The 23,999-nt window shown below is 43.5% G+C and overlaps 1 protein-coding gene across 3 annotated transcripts in view; it reads left to right on the forward strand.

Moving 5' to 3' along the window:
* The window catches only part of LOC137346938 (aromatic-L-amino-acid decarboxylase-like), a 187,536-nt gene that overhangs the window by 72,481 nt on the left and 91,056 nt on the right, over window positions 1-23,999 (forward strand). For all 3 annotated transcript variants that reach the window (XM_068010897.1, XM_068010908.1, XM_068010900.1), the window contains 2 exons: window positions 9,919-10,062; window positions 14,555-14,621. In XM_068010897.1, coding sequence (XP_067866998.1) covers window positions 9,919-10,062; window positions 14,555-14,621 — 211 coding nt within the window. The remainder of the gene's footprint in view (window positions 1-9,918; window positions 10,063-14,554; window positions 14,622-23,999) is intronic.

The following is a 23,999-nucleotide window of genomic DNA, read 5'->3' on the forward strand; positions in this document are numbered from 1 at the left end:
ACTAAACTTATTGCCAATGGTGTCATATTATTATTGTCTCCATAATCCATCCACCATGCAGCCTCTTCTTAGATATTTCTCCTCTTTATGGGTTTTAGGGATTCCTGTATGCACTATTTTTACACCGATAATGGTCTACTTAAAATAAACAAATAGAGAGCAGTGAGAGAGAATTTGTTACAAGAGAAAGAAAACGGAACAAGAGTAGTGTGAGAGAAATAGCAACACGAGTTAAATAGCAGCAACAGAGAGAGCAGTGTAAGGGAAAAAGCCATGATCTCATTGAATGTGGAACAGGCTCGAGGGGCTTGTTGACTCCTGTTCCTATGTTTTCAGCAATCATTTTTATTTATGTCAGGGTTAAAACATAGAAAAAAGTTTCAAAGAGGAAAAAAGGAGTGGACACCAAGCTTTTGAAGGAAGATTCGGAAAGCTAAACAAAAGATTGGTTGAATCTGTCTGGATATGGCTGTAAGGAGGAAGGTTCTTTTATTCTGGTTTGCATTGTGCTCACAACACTAAGAATGCTCTGAGCAAGTCACAAATCACAATCTATGTGACTGACCATGGTGCATTGTGCAATCTTTTTGCAGTGCTTGGCATTGTCAAACACTCCATCCTCCTCCATAGCCTCTGCGCTGCGAGACCACCCTTACATAATGCCACTTCGACCTAACGCATCTCCAGCAAAGGCTTCTCTTCTCAGCACCAACCACCTCTGGAATTCCCTAAGGTTCTGTCCTTCTCCCCCTTTATCTCATGCTTGCTGTCTCCCATTAAATCATCTAATAGTCAAGAGTCAGCTTATGTTTTTTTATTAATTTTTGAGTCATGAGCATTGCTGGCAAGGCCAACAATTATTTTCCATCCCTAATTGCCCTTGAGCAGGTATTGGTAAGCCACCTACAACTGAGTGGCTTCCTGGACCATTTCAAAGGGCAGTTAAGAGTCAACCACATTGCTATGGGTCTGGAGTTACGTTGGCCAAACCAGGTAAGGATGGCAGATTTCCTCCCCGAAGGGCATTAGTGAACCAAATGAGTTTTTATGACAAAATCTGAGAGGATCATGATCATTATTAACAAGACTAGCATTTTATTCCAGATTTCTAAATTAAATGAATTTAAATTCCCCAGCCACCATGGTGGGATGTGAACTCATGTCTCCAGAGTATTCATTCAGGCCTCTGGATTACTAGCCCAGTGACATCACCACCATCCCCATTACATATGTATGCCTTGGCCTCTTTTGCATCAAGCCTGAGAACTATTGGTGCCAAACAGCTGCCCCAATGCAGCTTGCCAGTTAATATCAGGCTGCCTAACCAGCAACAAGATAAGTGCAGTGGGAGTATTGGGAGTGGCAGGGGGGCTTCTCTTGGCCCCTTAAAAATAATTTTAAACTTACTTTTACTCGACCTCTTCGGCTCTTTTGCACAAAGAACTAATCAGAGCATGCACTGTGTATGCTCCTTCTCCAATCTGAAAAGGCAGTCAAGGTTCTTTGGCCCAAATTTGTATATTAACAGAGGCCTACCACCTGAGCGAGGCAGAAACTTTGGGCGACCAGCAACAGGCTCTTTTCAAAATGGTGCCAGCCACATGGTTGGAGTTAATGGGACAGGAAGAGTGCTGATCCCATTTGAAGGCCATTACCACCCCCTTAATGCCAGGTTATGGATGAGTTACAGTTACCTTCAACTGAACATTAGGAAGACTGAAGCCACCATTTTCAACCCTCACCAGAACTTCCACTCGCTGGATTCCACTCATTCCATTTCTGTTCATGCACGCTATCTCAAGCTGAAACAAACTGTGCAAACCCTTGGCATCATAGCAACAACAACTCTGAGTCAGACAGGTGCCTTGGATGCCTAAAAAAAGGGCTAATTTAAAATGTTGGTGGGTAGGAATTGAGTGTGATCATTAAGTCTTTGCTATTTTAACTGCGTGCCCATCCCATTCCTGCCAGGCTGGCGTGGGGAGTTTAAATTAATCCACACATTGTTTGCAGAGTTTGTACAATTAATTATTATAAGCTAGATTTTACAAATTGTCACTGTTGATGTGGAACTTCGCATGCCAGAAGCGTTTATTAGTAATTTTGGAATGGAAGTCAGCCTGCTATACAGGATTTTCTGGTCATTCACATTGGAATTCATAAAATCTATTCTTATCTGAATGCAAGCTCAGTTTCCAGCATATTTCGACCACACATTGATAGTGAAATGTAGTCTGTGGAATTCTATTCCCCAGAGAGCAGTGGAGGCAGGGTCATTGAATATTTTTAAGGCTGAGTTAGATAGATTCTTGATTGACAAGGGAATCAAAGGATATAGCAGGTTGACAGGAAAGTAGAATTGAGGCTACAATCAGATCATCCATGATCTTATGAAATGGCAGAGCAGGCTCAAAGGGTCGAATGGCCTACTCCTACTCCTAATTCGTATGTTTGTATGTTTGGACTGCTTACTTGATAACTATGTGATTGAAAAAATCTAGGCAAATATTTTATAATAAAACAGAACAGTGGGCTGAATTTTATCAGCCCTCCAGGAATGGGCATGGAGACGGGGCAGGGGGTGCCATAAAATAGCGAGGGTGGAATGCCCATCTCCTTCCCGATGCCATTCAATTTAGTCAGGAGCAGGGAAGGTCAAAGACGGCCATCCCACCCAGAGGCCAATTGATGGCCACTTAAGGGCTTTATCCCATCACCACTGGTATTTTCCCAGCGGTCAGTGGGAGCCCACAACGTGGGTAGCTTGCCCAGTAAAACTAGGCAGCTTCCCTGTTGGCTGGTGGGATGGGCGGGGGCCCCCATGCTTGGGAAATCTGTGGTCCATGGAGGGCCTCATCAATGGCAAAGTCCACCCCTGTGCCAACAACCCCTCTCTGCCCTCGACAACCCACTACCCTCCCCCTAATTACCTCCTCTCCAAGGCTCCAGCACTCCTCCTGGTCCTGGGCCTCCTGCAGTCCCAGCAGTGGCCAATGCTCCCAGTGGTGCTACTGGGATGCTCAGCTGCTGGCCCTCTGATTGGCTGGCCGCTCTTGAAGGCAAGATTCCCATTCTTAAAGGGATGGGGACACTGGCACCAGGGAGTTAAATGCCTGTGGGTATCCCTCGACTTTCTGGCCCGGTGCCGGGTCCCCCACTGGCTGCATAAAATCCAGCCCATCTGTGAATGTTCAGCATATTTGTTAGCATATGAAAATGAAAGGTTAATGTTGGGATCCTCATCAAATTAGTTCTCATGTGCAACATTTGTGATTTTTATTTTTATCATTCCTATAATTCAGTAACTTAAATTCCCATGTTCTAAATCAAACTAATTAGATAAGTCTTTCAATGATATTATTCACTTTATTCCATATTTTTAATCTGTGATACATTAATCTGTTTCTCAACCATTTGATCCAAGCATTTTTCAGTCACTTAATGAAGCTTCTGAATTTTGCCTTTACATCTCATTTTGGATAATGCCACAAAGAGTGGGTTTAATGCAAGACATGTCTCATACCAGGCAGTGTAAGATATTAGGGTCAACTGACCATAAAGTTAATTTAAAAAAGCAGAAAATTGATGCTATAAAGCCAATAATGGAATTTAATGATGGTGCATCCTTAAGGACTATGATGTACCATACTCAACCAGCCCATACTTGCAAAATTCAGAACACAATGACGTTAGATGTGATTCCACAATTGGATCGCACTTACTGAACAAATCTGAGTGTGCTAAGAATTGCACGAACAACCAATTTAAGATTATCGGTCGGGCTTGCAATGTGGCTCACGTACATTTGCTAGAAGCTACATATATTCATACGCAAGGACCTGACCTCCGTGGACAAAAGGAACATGTCCAGCCATTGCACCATTTTTGATAATGTGGGGGACAATAGTTCCCTGATGCATTCTCCATGGCAGCACTTCAACCAATCAGAGTCGACTCACTATCCAATCTACAATAAACTATTTAGCAAAATTACACAGATCCATCTGTCTGCACAATTTATTGAGCTTATATTTAAAATGCAGTTAAATTCCACTGCCATAATAAAAATAGACTTGGGTTTGAAAATGAATGTTATATTTGGCAGTGGCAGACATCATAGTGACATTGATAATAAAATTCTTGGCAATATGATAGATTGTTATCATAATAATCATTGAAATGGGCAATTTAAATGCCACATGCATCTGTAAAGACAATTACAAATGACTAATATCTGGTTGAAGTACAATTTTACTGCCTCTTTTGCTCATGGGATTGAAGTAGTTTGACCTGTTGAATCCTTGGTGTACTAGTTATATTACATTGAGCTGTGACATATATCTGCTGCTGAAGGACTGATAAGAAATAGAAAGTGACAGCACTTCAACAAGTGGTACAGGGGAAAGTTTTCTCAGAGGATTAGCCTGAAGACACAAGTGACCTTTCTATTTGTATCAGTGAATATGTCCAACACTTGGAACAAAAGCAATGCAAGATAAACGACTGTGTCCTTGCTAGCACAACTTGTAGATCTGTCGTTGAAAAAACTGCTTTTAGAACTCATACTTATTTTCTCTACATGCCCATTTCCATACAATTTAAACTCATGATCATTTGAAAGGTACAATTTTGTGAAAATGAGGATAATGTTTTATGCCAAGGAAGCAAATGTTAGCCTATCCAAAGGTTAACACTTGTGTTAAAAATTACAGAGGAGCCTAGTACGAGTGTGTTAATTTAGGAACAGTGCTCATCAGAGCGAGGAAGGGGAAAGGGAGTTATGGTGGCCAAACTGAGCACATAGGGTGACAACGCCATGGCCAGGCACATCTGCATGAAAAGCCATGTGAAATTATAGCCAGCACGGACAAATTGGGAGCCAGGGGGCTGGATTTACCATAGGCGGACGCAACTTTGCCACCAACGTAAAAGTCAGTGACGAACCCGCTTCCGCCTAGCCCAGGGATCTGACCCGCATTTTACAGGTCCCCGGGCTTTAATTGTCCCGAGGCGGGACTTCCACCCGCTTGAGGGAGGAGGTCCCGCCTCAGTGAGCTGCCGGCCAATCAGCGGGCAGGTAATTCGTTGTCTCAGCAGCGCCACTGGGAATGGTGGCCACTGCTGGGACTGCATCCCAGCCGACTGAAGAGGATGCCATGGAGCTGGGACTGAAGGTATGTTGGGGTTGCCTCACCGGGTGGAATCGGTCGTGCCGGCAATGCAAGGGTCGTCATTTGTGGGTGGGGGGGGGGGGGGCGGTGTCTTGGGTCCCAGGGGTGGGTTGGGAGGTGGGGGTGGTCCTCAATTGGGCACCCTGTACCCGACTGCCATGGCACACCCTGGCGCACTCCACATGCCCATGCAGGCGGGTGAGGGCCTTTACGTGGCTGTTAAGTGGCCACTGAAAGGCCTTGATTGGGCTCGGGCGGGCCGCTCTCCTTCCCCGCCCGACCGCTGTAAAGTTGGCCGGAGGTAGGAGCAGGGCAGGAAGGCCTCCCAGAGCCTCCTGCTCAATTTTACGATGCCCCCACGCCACCATCCAACCCGCTGGGGTGGCGTAAAACTCAGCCCAGTGTCTTAGCAAAAGCAAAAGATGGGGTTGGCAGTTCATACATATTGACCATGTTTGCCACACTTTCATGGGCATCCAGCAGAACAGCAGAATGGGGTAAAGGCCTACATAGCAAACAAAAGCTGGGTAGGCAAAATTTATTGGATGTAATCCTAATGGGCCAAAGGATTAAAGTCATAGGTTTGAATAGGTGAAAGTTGAGGTCCTAACTTGGAGGACTATGTCTCTGTCTAAGAAAATCAAAATGGAGATATAGAAAACAGATTAAAGCATGACATACTGGCTCAATAGAACCTCAAGGAAAAAGTTAAAATATTCTAAAAATTTTGAGAGTGAATTTCCACAGGTGTTCTCCCAATTATTTGCCACAATTTAATTTTGTTTCTCTCTTCACAAATGCTGTCAGTCTGCTGAGTATTTTCAGCATTTTATGTTTATTCCACATTTCCAGCATCTGCAGTACTTTACTCATGTTTAACTAACCATTTTGAAATTTTAGAAGAAATAACAGAATATGTAGACAAGAACAATGCAAGGGAAGTTTCTTGGACTGGCAGAAGGGGGACAGTGGTGTACCATAGGGATTCATTGTGGGACCACTGTTATTTACCATATAAATAAGTGATTTGCACACAGAAATTGAAGGTATGGTGTCACAATTTGAAGATGATATCTAATTGGCATGACAGCTAATAGTGAGGAGAAAGACACCAAAATATAGGAAGAAAACAATCTTGCAGTATTGGATAAATGACAAATAAAATTTAATATATAGAAGTGTGAGGTGGTTTATATTGGAATAAATTGGGGAGGGGATTCTAAAGTTTAGGTCCTAGTTGTCTGAATGCACAGCCACCAATGATGGAGCTAAGGAAGTGGGAGGTGCACAAGAGGCCATAGTTAAAGTAAAGCAGAGTTCTCGAGAGAGGTTGGGGTGTTGTACGGTTGAAAAGATTACTGAGGTAGGGAAGGGAGAGGTCATGGAGGGATTTGAAAATGAAGCTGATAATTTAAAAATCAAGTTGGTGGATCAGGAACTAATGTAGGTCGATGAGCATGGACTGAAGGGCGAACAGAATTTAGAGTCGTAGAGTTATACAGCACAGAAACAGGCCTTTCAGCCCATCCTGTCTGTGCTGGCCATCAAGCACATATCTATTCTAATCCCATTTTCCAGCACTTGGCCCATAGCCTTGTATGCTATGGCGTTTCAAGTGCTCATCTAAATACTTCTTAAATGTTGCGAGGGGTCCTGCCTCTACCACCCCTTCAGGCAGTGCGTTCCAGATTCCAACCACCCTCTGGGTGAAAAAGATTTTCCTCAAATCCCCTCTTAACCTCCTGCCCCTTACCTTAAATCTACGCCCCCTGGTTATTGGCACCTCCATTAAGGGAAAAAGTTTCATCCTATCTACCCTATCTATGCCCCTCATAATTCTGTACACTTCAATCAGGTCCCCCCTCAGCCTTCTCTGCTCTAAGGAAAACAACCCTAGCCTATCCAGTCTCTCTTCAGAGCTGAAATGCTCCAGCCTAGGCAACAACCTGATGAATCTTCTCTGCACCCTCTCCAGTGCAATCACATCCTTCCTGCAGTGTGGCGACCGGAACTGTACACAGTACTCCAGCTGTGGCCTAACTAGCGTTTTATACAGCTCCATCATAACCTCCCTGCTCTTAAATTCTCTGCCTCGGCTAATAAGATAATTATCCCATATGCCTTCCTAACCACCTTATCTACATGTGCTGCTGCCTTGAGTGCTTTATGGACAAGTACACAAAGGTCCCTCTGTACTTCCTAGGTCCTACCACCCGTTGTATATTACCTTGCCTTGTGAGTCCTCCCAAAATGCATCGTCTCACACTTGGCAGGATTAAATTCCATTTGCCACTGCTCTGCCCATCTTACCAGCCCATCTACACCATCCTGTAATCTAAGGCTTTCCTCCTCACTATTTACGACACAACCAATTTTCATGTCTTCTGCGAACTTTCTGATCATACCTCCCATATTCACTTCTAAAGCATTTATGTGCACTACAAACATCAAGGGTCCCAGCACCGATCCCTGCGGTATAAACACCTGCTCAGGTCTACAATTGAAACCCAACCTGAGCTCGACAGAACCACATCCGACCTGAGCCCGACCCGGCCTGAGTCCTTTGATGTTTTTCCCGCACCCAACCCGACCCGACCACCAGAATGAAGTCGCTTATATTAAAGAGTTTGTGCTCTACCTTGGATGGAATTGCTCACTGCAGACTAGTGCGGAGTCCGGATGCACGTTTCACGCCTTGACATCCTGGCTGTCGCTGTGTCCGAATTGGCCCGACCCGACCCGAGCTCGAATGCCGGACACGGAAGAGTGACCCGACCTGACCCGAACCCAACACATGTCATCAAGCCCAGTCAGGTTCGGATCAGGTAGACATGCTCGGGTACAACACTGGTCACAGGCTTCCAATGGGGATTGAAGACAATGGCTTTGATCTTCCTCATGTTTAATTGGAAGAAATTTCTGCTCAGCTCGGACTATTTGGGCAAATAGTCAGATAACACAGAGGCAGTGGTAGGATTGAGAGAGGTGGTGGTGAGGTAAAGCTGGGTATTGTCAGCATATGTGTGGAACCTCGTCTCTTTGGATGGTGTTGCTAAGGGGCAGCATAAAGGTGAGAAATAGGAAGGATCAAAGATATATCCAATGTGGGAGTGACAAGAGAAACCATTGCAGGAGAATCTTTTGCTATGCTAGAATTAGTTGTCTGTTGCTTTATAGCATCAGACTTAGCCTAATAGAGTTTATATTCCATCGATCTATCAATAGCCTGAATTTTATGTTGGGAACCACAGCAGGATTTTACACCCCCCAGGCCCTTAATTGGCCTTGGGTGAGAGTTCCGCCCCTCTGAGGCAGGACGTCCTGCCTCCCAGAGCTGGCAGCCAATCAGCAGGCTGGCAGCTCTCAATCCCAGCAGCATCACCGGGAGCAGTGGCCACTGCTGGGACTGCACACAGCTTCAGCAGCATGAGGGACGCTGGCCCGGAAGCAACATAAGTCTCTGGGGCTTCACTGCGGACAATTGACCGGGCCCCGGCGAGGCATGGGGGTTCGATTGAGGGTTGCGGGGAGTGTTGTGTAGTGGGTGCAGTTGGGCCATAGGGAGGGGACCCTCCATGGGGCACAGGGTGCCCATTCAGGAGGGCCCCCTCCAGCCTGCAACGAGTCCACCAGGTTTTATTTGGCGGTCTCCTGGGGGTGTTCAGCCACTGGTAAAATACAGAAGGCGTCAGGAACGGCACCCTCCCACTCAATTTTACGATGCCCCCCACATTGCCACCAGCCCGCTCCTGAGAGGGCATAAAATTCCAGCCACAGAGTGGAGAAACACGTGGAACTATATGTTACATTCCTGTAAGTCAGTATACAGTGGGGGCAAGGGCTTTGTTTGATTCCTGAGTCTTGTCATTGTTTACCTAGTTATTGGACAGGTAGAGACTCACTTCAAACAATAGGGGATGCAAGATCCACTTACAGGAGTGGATGCTGGAAACTGAACCCAAGCAGAATATCTAACAAAGAACCAGAAAATATATCAGTGCTGAAAGGACTGGCTAGAATGCAACAACTGATGTAAGCTGACATTCTAGATGTATTCAATGATGAGTTTTAAGCTCCATGAATGGTTCAGTGGATGAATGCATCACATCATATGCAACTAGGCCATGTAAACCAGAAAGGTTGAGGTTTAATTCCTTATATGTGCTAAATTAGCTCATCACAGCTGATGCACTGCAGTTATATCTACCCCATATCCTCTCCATCACAAAGACTCCCGACATCCACCTCCCAAATATCACCCTACTCTGCCCCTGTCTTAGCCCATTTGCTGCTAGAATCCTCACCCATGCATTTGTTACAACGATTTCAATGATTTAGCCAACCTCCAATCTATCTAGTTATAGCTAGAGTAGGGGAAAAAATCAACCAGGGTCCCCATTCATGATTGTCGTTCATTAATTCCTGTTGAGAATTGTGCATGTACTTATGTTCAGTTCAGCTATGATGCCACTGCTCACTGTCTGAGCTCATGCTTGAATGGAAATTTGGTACTGGAGGGCTGCAAAAATCGAGCAAGATTTTAACTCATTCAAAATCCAATCACTTACATAGAGTTAAAATTGAGCCCATATGTAGTCCTGAGTCAGTGCAGTCAGGAAGAAAGAAACTTGTAAAAATTATTTGTTTTTACTGTTTTTAATCGATTCTCAGTGGTGGCTTAACAGTGCAATTAATGTTTATTTGCCAATTATGTCCAATTTTTACACAACCATTATTTCTTCGTCAGTCTCACTCTTCTGTAGAACGAGCAGGATTGATTGCTGGGATCAAAATGAGAAAATTACCCACTGACGAGAAATTCAGTCTCCGTGGAGAGACTCTAAAACAAGCTTTGGAAGAAGATAAAGCCTTGGGTCTAATCCCTTTCTATGTAAGTAAACATTTTCATTATATTTGGTCAGAAACTAGCTTTATAATACTTAATTATTTTTCTATTTTTTTCTGCCTTCTTGTGGGCCCAAACCATAAATTATTTGCATCATTAAATGGCCTGCATAAAACATGCACACTGGCTTTTTGTGGCATTAACAGGTAATTTTTGTGAGGTGAGGCCCTGGAAGCATCATTTCACTGATGCATAGAGAGATTACGGACCCACATTCATAACGCTCCCAATTTCCTGGCTTGGAGTTGTGCCGCATTAAGTTAACCTTAAGTGTTGTTACCCAAACACATTGCGCCACCGACCATAGGTTATTAAGTTGTAGATAATATTAGATGAATTAATAACTGTGGATTAGTACAACTGCAATATTTGGGCCTGGACTTATGCCCACTGTGAACAGCCATTATCACCATAAAACTGACTTAACTGGCATATTGAGTACGCAGTTCAACAGAAGCTATACTCCTTCCCAATTTGAATGTGTAAATAATTCTAAATAAAAATGACCCGAATTTGTATGGTGCTGAAAAATACATTTTTTGTTTGAGATTCTAATGAATGCAACTTGCAACAGAGCTAACAACAATTAGCAAACACAACTCCTTGTTCCTTTAATATAATCATATTATCTCCAGATACTTATTAATATTCATTGTCTTTTTATTACAAATAATGATTTGTAAGAGATAACTTACAGACATTTATTGCAATATATCCATTGGCTATAAATTAATGGGGAAAAGAGTAAATTAACACTGTTCCAAAATAGGGTGAACATTATAAGCAAGTTCCATTGTTTTTTCTACAATTACAAGTAGTCGTCATTAGCGTAACTTAAATCTGTGGGCCTGAATGCCAGGCAGATGACTCATGAATTGTTCTGGCGTCCTAAATCCATTATTATTTTAAACTTTATGTCTACAAATTAGGCATAGTTGGAACATTCACTGTTTTTTTTAAGCTAGTTGAGCCTGCAGAGCTTCCTGCCCTGTTTGTGTAGCTAACACATGGCCACAAAGATTAAACTAAATCTCATTATCTTTCAGCTTCCCTCAGCTTAAGGGTGTAATAAATTTTTGGACATTTCTGAGCAATAAAATAAATCCAATAATGCATTGGTAAATATATGTGGTTAGAGTGAAGAAAGAGATCTGTTTTAGATGTAATCTCTTCTCCAAACATGGAAAATTGCAGGCGGTCATTTTTTTTATTACCTCATACATTATCAGTTTTTAATATGCCAATCATTGTGTTTTCTTCTTATTCTTACACACGATCCGTATGAGCATTTATTTGCATCAAAAAACAAACAAAAATATAGTTTGAATTTGTGGATAGTTATTAAAATTAAATAGAGATTTTATACATTATTTGTGGACTGGTGCTAATGCAGCTAATGCACATAAATCATCCAAGAATGTGTCACCCACATATGAGCACCAGAATGGTAGTCCACTGGTTTGATTATCTTTGATTTCCTACAGGGCGAGCTCCTAGCTTAGTCATACTATTGGATCATGCCGGGTATAAGCCAAGCATCCTCCCCTCATCCCAAGGATGAAAAATTAGAGAGGAAGACACACAGAACTGCAGTCACACGCCTCACAGCATCATCTCACAGGGTCATCTCTTCTCAGCCCTCGACCCCTACATGAAACTTGTTGGAGTTTTCATTATTACTGTGACGCGATAGGTAATGTACAGGGATTAACCAATGTCTGGCTGAACCAGATCGTTTGTAATTTGACCCCAAGCTGAGCTTCCAACCACATAGCCACTCCATCACCAAGATCGCCTATTTCCACCTCCATAACATGGCCCATCTCTGCCCCTGCCTCAGCTCATCTGCTTCTGAAACCCTTATCCATGCCTTTGTTACCTCAAGACTTGACAATTCCAAAGGTTTCCTGGGCAGTTTCCATCTTCCACCCTCCCTAAACTTGAGTTCCTCGAAAAAGGTATAGAGGGCACAGAATAATTAAAGAATTACAGGAGAGTTGAGGATAAAATTCTACATCTCAAGGGTGATGGGGGTCTGGAAGTCACTGCCTGAAGGATGATAGAGGCAGAAACCCTCAGCGCATTTAAAAAGTTACTTGAATGTGCACCTGAGGTGCTGTAACCTCCAGGGCGACAGGCCAAGAGCTGGGAAGTGGGATTAGGCTGGATTGCTCTTTTTCAGCCAGCACAGACTTTTTATTTATTTTATTTAGAGATACAGCACTGAAACAAGCCCTTCGGACCACCAAATCTGTGCCGACCAACAACCACCCATTGATACGAACCCCACAGTAATCCCATATTCCCCACCACCTACCTATACTAGGGGCAATTTACAACAGCCAATTTACCTATCACCTGCAAGTCTTTGGCTGTGGGAGGAAACTGGAGCACCCGCCGAAAACCCACACGGTCACAGGGAGAACTTGCAAACTCCGCACAGGCAGTACCCAGAATCGAACCCGGGTCTCTGGAGCTGTGAGGTTGCAGTGCTTACCACTGCGTCACTGTGCCGCCCTGAATGATGGGCTGTATGGCCTCCTTCTGTGCTGCAAATTTCTATGTCTCTATGAGGGCCTCCCTCAGTGGCTTCAGTAGAGCAGATGGAAGGATGCTGTTGCACATAAGAAAATGACAGATAGGAAAAACTTACTGGTCCATCCAACCTATCCCACACAGTCGTGATGCCTTGTGCATTGTAAGCTTCGGGGATAGGTGAAAAATACTTCAGGTCAATTAGGGGAGAGAAAAACTGAAAAATTCCTCTCCAATCCCCTTAGGTGATCAAAACATGCCCATGTTTTGGCCCTGCTTTACAAATCAGGATACTTACCTTCTGTATAAGATCATCTCCTCCCCAGACGGAAACAGGTCCAGATCTCACTTAATACAGTGAATTCGTGTCCATCACATGAGTTGGCAATCTGTTCTAATGTCCACTATCCCCCAGGAAAAGAAGAACCATCTAGCATCTGACTGAGCTCTGCCCTTACATAACCTATTCAGTTGTAATAATTGTTGGACATAAACACAATTTAGTCACTTCATTATTCTATAAACCTCACACAAATCACTATTGCGTATTTCCTTAGTGCCTGTCTTCCATGTGCCTTTGCCTGTCCTCTTGCTCGTGTGCAATGCTACCCCAGTGGCTGCAGCATGGATGGTAGAAGGCAGTTGGCTTTCAGTGAAGGAGACTGCAGATGGCCTTGTAGGATAACATCGGGCAGCTCTGGACCTCGGAGGCCCGGCTTCGAACTGCACCATCTAAGCATGGACAGCAGCTGTCCGAGCTGGCTGACTGGCTGGCAGGGAAGAGCAAGGGCATTGGTGGACTGGCAGTGGTGGAAGGACGAATGCTGTCATCCTGAGCGAGGACAACAGGTTCATGCACCATGAAACCACTACCACTTTGCCGGAGTGTGCCTCAGCAATCCTAGCAATCAGTTGGAAGATAGATTGCTGCACTGCTGTGACAGCCTGCAACGCCATTTGAACACTGGCATCTGCCAGTTCAAGTTATGATGGTAGCAGTCTGAACTTGGGTGGCAGCAAGCTGACTTTGTATGACAGCAGCCAGAGGTTCAACTGCAGCAGTCAGACATTGCAGCACATGCAGAAGCTACCGAATTAGAGCTAAGACATCGCTCATCAGCTGCTGCATCATGGTTGGGTCTGGAAGTATCCTAATGGAGATGGCTACAACCTCCACACCGGAAACGATGGTCTCCAAGTTTTGCACAAAGCCTGGTGCCAAGTTGGTGCTGACTCCTTCATGCTCCTTGACATTGATCACAGGCTTTCTGGCAGGCCTGCCAATGCACCAAGCATGTCTTTCTGTATAATCCATAAGCCTTCATCTGTAGGCCACCTCATCAAAGTCCTGATCTGAGTCCTGTGCAACAGAACCCATGTGTGACCTCGTCCTCTGGTGAACTGGCATCTGTGCTACCCTTGTCTCCTGTCCTGGGTGTAGGCCACTTATCCCCAGTGTCTCTCCATGTGCAGGTACACCTCTTTGCTATCCTCCAAAGTATGTGCAGTGTCAGTATCTGAGCTGGTGGCTGTGAGTGTGAGAGTGACAGTGTTTCTTCTTCATTGCAGTCTTCCTGCTCTTCTACCACTGCCTGAACTTGTTGCAGTCCTACTGAGGGAACAGTGTTTCCCAATCTTACAGACAATGTGAAATTCTGAACAGTGCACCCAATAGGAGAAAACTCTTATTCACAGAAGTGCACAATTGGAAAGTAATCAGCCCAGATTTCACAGGGCAATTGAAGTGTGGGTTCTTGAATACCGCCAAATGATAGTCAGCTGAGAGGGAAGGCCTTCTCATCCCGTTTTACTTGCGTGAAACAGAATGAATGCTGCAGTCAGATAATTTTCTCTTTTTTTCTCTTTATATCCCCTTTACTAGAGTGAAAGAAAGTGAATGATGGAGTCAGCTAATTTTCTTTATTTTTTTATATATCCACAGCTTTGCGCAACACTTGGCACCACTCCTTCCTGTGCGTTCGATAACATTATGGAGCTGGGACCTATCTGTAAGAATATCTTGTTTATATTTTATATTTATACTGTTATCCTCATTAAAGATAAAGGCAAAGCCCAGCCTTTGAATTTTTTCTGTTCAGATTCTCTGACTTGTTAACATTATTCCTATGGTTACAACAGGGATTAGTGTATAGCTGCTGCACAAGGATAAAGATATATGACAGATAAAACAGTTCCAATAGCATTTTGCCTGAATCACTGTGCAAGCAAATTTATGAATTGGAGGCAACAAATTGATTTTGCACCATAATGCAAAGTCAGTTCAATTATATATTTTGATGGCGGTTCCAACGCTTAGCCAAGCGTGCTAATGTTGGTAAGGTTTCCTTGCTTTTAAGGTGATTGCTGGAAAATCAGTGAGGGTAAAATGGCCTCGTTCAGCAATCAGGCTTAGAGGAGGAAGCTGCCCTGGAATTGAGTAGTACCATTATAGTGGCATGGATGATAGTGACACATTGCATCAACAAGTCTCACCTGCATCAACAAGTCTCACCTGTGGCCTGAACTGGGAGCAGGTGAGGAAGACAATTTTTGCTAAGTTAAATAGATAAACATGTGACAACATTGTTCCAGGTGACTTTGCAGAATATTGGTATTGCTCTTCACTATGAACTTGGCGTGCAGTTTCAGTGGGAGAATATAGTTAATAGAGCCAAATTGTGATCTTTGTAAATACAACAGCAGGCTTATATTCTTTTGTTGTAGCATTACCCAGTACAATCTTAAAGTGCTGAAAGTATCACCCATTAAATGTGGCCAATACAATGGTAGCACAAGGTTCCTTCGCGCTGGATGTTCTCACATTCACATAGAGTTAGCTCGTGTCCTGGACACATGAATGGCACCTATCTTCTCTCACCTGTGACTTTTCAACATATGTCCTTTTCAAATCTATTTTTAGGAGAAGGCTACACATAACAGAATGCAGTGCATACGACAGGAAGGAGTTATCCAGAGCTATAAAACTTAACTACTTATACAAGAGTGCTCTGGAGATTATAGGCAGAGAGATGATAGAGAGAGTTGGAGGAGTGGGAGGTCTGCAGTCTCCCCCAAGATAATAGCTATATCATTCTTTGATTTTCATACTTAATGGATTTATTCAACTACTTTTTCCTTCATTTCTTCCTTCACTTATACATTGTTTTAAGGCATTCATTACTTGCAACAGTGTTAAATATCTTCTTTATACCCAGATGTTCACCAAGAAGAGGTGTTGCATCTCACCAACAAGATTCAAATGAACACTTCATAATAGCTTGTCTCACCTACTGTCAAGGTGGTAAACACCCTGGGGTGGAGGGAGTTGGGAGAGTGTACTTTCTATTTGTCCTCGGAATGTGTGCAACACCAACAAGGTTACATTTATTGTCCCTCTCTAGTTTCCCAGGAAAATTATTTTTGTTCTTTCTCCCTGAACTGCTGCAGCCATTATTGTGATGGTGTTCCAGCAATGGTGTAAAGTAGGGAAATAAAGAAGTGGGCCCAGTGATGCTGAAGGAATAGTAATATTTGTTCAAGTGACTTGGCAGTGATGCTCTTGTTCTTCTTGGTGGTACAGGTAATGTGCCTATTGTGTATCGTGTACTCTGGAGGCTGCTGTAGAACACACAGGCTAGCAAATTGAAACTAAAACAGACAGAATAAAAGGAGAAGAATTTATGTTCAGCTGCTACAGTCTTTGTGTCTCTGACTTTGTCTCATATCCTATACCAAACTCAACTGAACTTCACTCCAGTCTCGAGCACATCACTGCGGCAATGCATTCTATTGATATTAACATACTGCAGCTAAAGTGCTCATGTGATGGAGGGGCTGGATATTGATTCCAGTACAGGGTGTGCCCCTTGAAGTGCATTGACCTCAGTTATACTAAAGCTCCTTCATGCTATATTGAGTCAAATACTGTCTTGATATTGAAGGCATCTACTTTTACTGCTCTCCTGGCATTTAAAATTTTCATCTTTCTCTCAATCAAGGCTACAATGAGCCCAAGCTAACTATCACCAAAGAGGTTGCTGGTGACTTACTGTTGCTTGTTGGTACTATTGATGATTCCTTTGATCATTTTGCTGATGACTGGGTATTAATTGGCTGGATTAGATTTGTCGAGTTTTTGGTGGATAATACATACCTAGGCATTTTTCCTCATTGTTTGGTAGACGCCAAATCATTTATGTCAGTGTCATTACTGCACTGGAATAGCTTGGCTATTGGGACAATTACCTGTGGTAAGCAGTTCTTCCAGTGTAGCCGGGATGTTGTCAGAGCTTGTAGCTTCCACCATGTCAAGTGGAGTCAGCCACTCTTTAAAGGTCACGTGGATGAATCAAATTGACTGGACAATATATCTATGCTGATGGGGACCTTGGGAGAGTGCTAGTTTGCATCATCCATTTGGCACTTTTAGATGAATACACGAGCAAACATTTGTCGAATTTGCATGCTGGGTGAATGGGACTATATGCAGAGCCTCCTCCAACTATATGCCTGATTGTCAACTGTCATTCTTAGCTGGATATGGTAGAGCTACAGAGCTTTTCTCCAATTCATTGATTGTGAGACAACTTATCTCTGCCCATAGCAAGCTGCTTTTGTGTTTAGCATGCAGGTAGCTGTGTCGTAGCTTCAATAGATTAATACCTTATTCTCGGGCAGGGTTCTGCAACCTTTTCGGACAGAGGGCGGCATTGCAATTTTTGTTGAGGCCGGGGATGTGGGGGCGGGGGTGGGTGGGGGGGGCAGGGGGTGAGGGGGTCGCCAGTGAGCAAATTTCAAAAGACAAAGGCATTAAAAATTTATCTTACTGATAAAAACAACAACAAATGTGCATTTTTGGAAAGAAGCATTGAATGAAAAGACTAATTTATTGACTTACTTTCTCATCACTATAGTGAAAACTGATTTAGTGACATACCTGGCATTGCTTTTCCTTTCATTAGTCGTCACTCTCTGGTCGCACACTTGATGTAGCGATGCAGAGTATTCAGATAGACGTCCACCTTTCAGACCATGATCTCGTGTGTCTGTCTGTGTGTCTCTCTGTCTGTCTCTCTTCCCTCCCCCCTCCCCTCTTGGACTAGGAGACACAGATTTAATATTTTGTGCAAAAGATGCAGGGGGGATATGAGGAGGCAGTTTTTTATGCAGCGAGTGGTAGTGACTTGGAACTCACTGCCTACAAGGGTGGTGGAAGTGGAGATGATCAATGACTTCAAGAGGAAGTTTAATGGCCACCTGAGAGAAATAGACCTGCAGGGCTAGGGGATTGAGCCAGGGAGTGGGACTGACTGCATAGTTCCGTGGAGAGTGGCATGGGCTTGATGGACAGAATGGCCTCCTTCTGTGCCATAAGTAAGTGACACTTTGACTCTCTCACCCCCCTCCCTGTCTCTCTCTCTCTCCTTCTGCCCTCCCCTTTGTCTCCCTCTTCCTCCTTCTCTGTCCCTCTCCACCTCCCCTCTCTCTGTTCCCCCTTCTCTCTCTGTCTCTGTCTCTCCCCCTGTCTTGTTGCAGAGAGTGGGACACTATTTTAAAGTTCTTTTAAAAGTTAGTTCTTTTAAAAACATGATGTTGTCAGTTTCATAGGTGACAGCCGCTGACATCGGGAACAGCGTTTTCCAACATACTCGGGATTTTCCAGCTGGCATCTATATATCTGTTGTGTACTTGATTGATTATGGATTTGGTAGAGGCATGCAACTAGCTCTCTCAATGCTCAACATTGTTCAGGTCATATTCCAAAGTTTTTCAGGATCCGACTCTGGGCTTGCTGGGTTTCAGCAAATAACAGGGACTTGGTAAGCAGCAGCAGTTACATTTCTAACATTTGCCAGTTCTGATGAAGGGTCACAGACCTGAAACAATAACTCTGCTATCTCTCCACAGATGCTGCCAGACCTGCTGAGTATTTCCAGCATTTCTTGTTTTTATTTTATAAAAGGATCCAGAAGCTGGGCCAATCAGTGGATGCTTTCATTCAAGATTTGTACAGATTGGCTGAGTGATGTGAGTGTGGAGAACTGAAGTTAAGTTGATCAGGGAACAGTAGTGAGAATAGCTGACAATGCTTTATCGGGTCCCTTACAGTCAAAAGATGACCTCACTCTTGAGAAAGTGATACAAATAGTGCAACAGGCAGAGGTCAGAAGACAAAATAGAGTCATCCTGTGGGCTAAAGCGAAGCCTTGGATCAGAAAGAATCTGATGATGGTACAGATCCTCAAGCCCAGGATGGAAAAACACTCTACAAATCAGAAGGTACACCCGGGGGAGATGGTGCAAGACGCCATGAAACCCTGCCCACGCTACGGAGCCAGAAAGACTCTCAGATGTGAACAAAGTCCTGCTAATAATGCTGAATGCTTTCAGTGCAATAAGGCAGGCCATTTCAAAAAGATGTGCCAGAGGAAGACCTCTTCTCACAAAAATGCCAAGCAAAAAGCCTTCACACAGCTGTAAATGAAGTGGAACAACTTCCATTGTAAGACAAACCAGGAGACTCCTTGGGGAAATTAATGACCCCTATCAAGCATTCTGAAATGCAGACATTTATGTCAATGTACCCATTACAATTTCAAATTGGACACAAGTGCAAGTGTCACAGTGTTGTCAGACCAAGAACCACGGTTGCTTATAACCAGCAGACGCTCCGTTATATGGTCCAGGAGAGATTGAACTGATGGTCAAAGGAAAGCTACAAGCAACACTCCAATACAGGGGAAGGCAGATAATGGAAACCCTGTGCATTCTGAAAAACCAAGAATTTTCTCTGTTAAGTAGAAAAGTGTGCTTACACCTATATCTAATTTTAAAAAGTGGATCAAATAAAACAGCCATAGTCCAACAGTCACTTTCAAGCAAACTTTCCAAAACTATTTTCAGGTCTAGAAAAACTGAACACCGATAGCATAACGTTAAGAGAAGATGCCAGACTGGTATGTATCTTTGTGTCAAGAAAGTTGATGAACCAAGTTCATCAGCTGGAAGAAATGACCAGGATGGGAGTCATTTCTCCTATCATGAAGCCAACAGAGTGGTGTTCAGCTATGGTTCCAGTTGCAAAACCAAATGGCACACTTTGTATCTGTGTAGACTTAACGCAGCTTAACAAAGTCATGGCGAGGGAAATCCATCCTCTGTCTTTGGTGGACAGAAACCTGGCAAAGCTATCCAAAAGCATAATGTTCACTAAACTTGACATGAATAATGGTTTTTGGCAGGTTCCATTGGACGAGAAGTCAAGATTACTCAACATTTATCACACCATTCGGAAGATTTTGCTTTAATTGTTTACCATTCGTTGTAGCATCTGCAGCTGAAATCTTCCAAAGGACCATGTCCAACATTCTGCAAGTCCTCAAGGGGGTGATATGTCACATGGATGACATCCTGGTCCATGGGGAATCCGTCAAGAACATGACCAGAGAGTAAAGGTGGTTTTAAATCATCTTCGAGAAGGGCTGACACTTAAGTGTGAATTCTCGAAAACATCGATTCATTTCTTGGGACATATTGTAAGTAGCAAGGGCATAATGGCAGACCTGGAAAAGACGAGAGCCATTACTGAATTCCCATTCCCAACTTCAGCCCAACATCTCCCAAGATTCCTTGGAATGATGAATCAGTTTAATTAAGACAACTCTGGAATAAAGATCAAGTGAGGTTTTGGAACAAACATCAAGAGCAGGCATTTCGAAGAATTAAGGAGATGCTAGTCTCGCCGGAGATATTAATACATCACAACCCTTCATTACCAACTATAATTGCAGCAGAGGCCTCGTCTACAGGTTTAGGGGCAGTCTTCTTTCAAGAACAGCCAAATGGATGTCGAGGAACCGATCTATTATGCATCTAGAGCTTTGTCTGAGACAGAGATAAGATATGCTGTCATTGAAAAAGAAGCACTTGCAGTCACGTGGGGTTGCGAGAAGTTTTCTGATTACATTATTGGCCTGAAAGTGGTTATTAAGACAGACCACAAACCTTTGGTTTCCTTACTGGATGAGAAGGAAATTGCAAGGCTGTCTCTGAGAATTCAGAGGTTCCGATTGAGATTAATGAGATATTCCTACGAAACGATATATGTTCAGAGAAAGATGCAAACTTCCGCTGATACATCAAGAGCAACTATTGACCATCCTCCACAACAGGATGTTAATTTTGTTGAAGAGATAGCGTCGTATTCACAGTGTACAGCATCACAATGGCCAGCAAGTACATACAAACTTCAAGACATCCGTCACGCTCAAAAGCAGGATGAGGATTGCATTTGGATACGCCAGTATTGTACACAAGGTTGCCCACAGTCCTAGTGGGAAGGTAATGAAAATTTTCTTTGAATTCAGGAGACACTTCACAATCATAGACAATTTGCTGGTGTATAACAGACTGGTCATTCAGATTTCTCTTCGATCAGATATTTTGGCAAGAATGCATCAAGGCCACGTGGGAATCATAAAATGCAGAGCACGAGCTCAATCATCTGTTTGGTGGCCCAGAATATCCAAAGACATAGAAAGCATGACCTTGAATTGCCAGGTATGCGCAGTACACAGACCACACCAGAGAGAACCTCTGATAACTACGTAATTTCCAACCAGACCATGGGAATGTCTAGGAATGGACTTATTTATGTACAATGGAAAACCTTACATCATAATGATCGATTATTTTTCAAGATGGATTGAAGTGAAAAGATTGTACTCAACAACAGAATCTGTTATTAAAGCTTCACAGGAGATCTTTGCAATGCATGGTCTTCCTGACGAGGTTGTCAGACAATGGACCCCGATTTGCAAATGAATAATTTACACAATTTGCGAGGAAGTGGGGATTTGCACATCTCAAGTTCCCCTCGTTTCCTTCAATCGAATGGTGAAGCAGAGAGAGGAGTATTAAATCGTTGTTGAAGAAGAACAAAGAACTTCCAACTGCACTATTGAATTATTAACCTTCTCCATTGTTATATGGACTTTCACCTTCAGGGCTGTTGATGGGGAGGAAGCTAAAAACTCAACTTCCTATTGTACCCAGAAAACCACTTCTGGGGCTCGACATACAAGACTACAAACAAGTTTAAGGCAGAAAGAAGCCTTACATGAACCAACAAGATCACTATTACAATAAGAGATTTTGTATCAGAAACCTACAACTGTTAAAAGATGGAGAGCAGATACGGAAACAAGATCTAGGACATGAAGGTAGAGTCATCCAGAGAAATTAAGTTCAACTGAGATCTTATGTAGTACACACTCACAATAGTACTATCTGCCGAAATAGGAGAAACCTTATCCCTATTCCTCAAACACAACAACCAGTCATATATCTGGATGAAGATCAAGAAACCCAGAGTCAAGATACCACAAACATTGGTCAAGGCCATCTAAGTCGTCGACCAACACTTCCGCAAAAGACTACTAATCTTCCGAGTCTGACAAGAATACAATCAGGGAGAGTCGTGAAGCCTCGTGACAAATTGACCCTGTGATATCAGAGACTTGGTGGGGGGGGGAGTGCGGGGATGGTGGAGATGGGGTAGTATATAAAGTCAAAAAGAATGAATGGATATATATGTATATATATAGATATATATATAAAATCAAAAATATATATGGACAAAGACTTGGGGTGGGGGGGGAGGGGGAGATGTAGTATAAGGGTCTGAAAGGTTTAATGTTTGAGACAGTAAGAGTAACCCCGCCCCTGTAGTGATGATATAATAGTCACATTGGAAGAAGCGAGAGATATCATGAGAGGTGCGAGCTGGAAATGCTTAATGAGAGTGTAAATAGTTACGCATATAAAATAAACGAGTTACTATTGAGCCATACAAAGACTCCGAGACATCGGTAAACAACGCTTTACCTACGCTAACAACAATATACAACACAGCCCATCAAATATTACAAAACTCCAAAGAATATACATGCAGCATATGAAGAACCTCTGAGGAGCTCTGCATGAAAGGAATGCACTTTACCAAAGATACAACAAGGCATCTGTGACCCACTACAGGAAGATAGGAAGCCAAATCCATCTGCCTGCATGCTCTCAGTGCCTATGAATATTATCATAGCCCTAGACTTCTGCGGCATCAGGTCATTTCAAGAAGCCATGTGGGATCTCTGCAACATCAACCAGGGAGCAGCATGGGCGTGTAATCATTCGATCACTGATGCCTTTCACAGTAGAGCAGCACAATTCATGACCATTGGAATTTCAGCAAGGCAGAAGAAAGGGCCATACAGTTTTATGGAGTGGCTGTCTGGAAGGGAGTTCCAGGATTTTGATCCAGCAACACTGAAGGAATGGCAATATAGTTCCAAGTCAGGATGGTCTGTGGCTTGGAGGGGAACTTGCAGGTGGTAGTATTCCCATGCATCTGCTGCCCTTGTCCTTCTAGGTGGTAGAGGTCGTGGGTTTGGAAGGTACTGTCAAAGGAGCCTTGGTAAGTTGCTGCAGTGCATCTTGTAGATGGTACACACAGCTGCCACTGTGTGTCAGTGCTGAAGGGAGTGAATGTTGAAGGTGGTGGATGGGGTGCCAATCAAGTGGGCTACTTTGTCTTGGATGGTGTTGAGCTTCTTGAGAATTGGTGGTGCTGCACCCATCCTCTGCAACCTCTTGAAGACCTGGACATCCTAAAGCATGGTACCCAGAATTGGACATAATACTCCAGTTGGCCAAACCAGTTTTATAAAGGTTCACCATAACTTCCCTGTTTTTGTACTCTATGCCACTATTTGTAAAGTCCAGGATCTCATAAGCCTTATTAACTGCTTTTTTAACCCGCCCTGCCACCTTCAACTATTTGTGTACATATATCCCCAGGTCTCTTTGCTCCTGCACCCCTTTGGAATCCTGTCCTTTATTTTATATTGCCTTTCCTCATTCTTCCATTGCCTTTCCTCATTCTAATGTATTACATTACATCTCTCTGCATTAAATTTCATCTGCCACACGTCTGCCCATTCCACCAATGTCTATGGCCTCCTGAAGTCCATCACTATCCTCCTCACGGTTCAGAATACTTCCAGGTTTTGTGTTATCTGCAAATTCCGAAATTTTCGTAAAGGTCATTAATACATATCAAGAAAAGCAATGGTCCTAATCCCATTCCCTGGGGAAGCCCACTGTATACCTTTCTTTTTGTTGCAGCAGCTTGTACTGAAGCAGGATAGTGCGAGCGAGTTAGCAGCTGGGAAGGTCAGTTTCATCTTAAATTAATTGCCTTTGTTTCGGCGGACCAGGGGACTGCTGGGTACGTAAATCCTATATATTTGGGCAGTGGCTAAACCCGAAACACTACAAGTGTAGTGTCTCCCATCCATCCTCCTCCTCTAACCAAAAAAAAGGACTCTGGTGTG

The sequence above is a fragment of the Heterodontus francisci genome, chromosome 2, assembly GCF_036365525.1.
Source record: "Heterodontus francisci isolate sHetFra1 chromosome 2, sHetFra1.hap1, whole genome shotgun sequence".
Lineage (NCBI taxonomy): Eukaryota > Metazoa > Chordata > Chondrichthyes > Heterodontiformes > Heterodontidae > Heterodontus > Heterodontus francisci.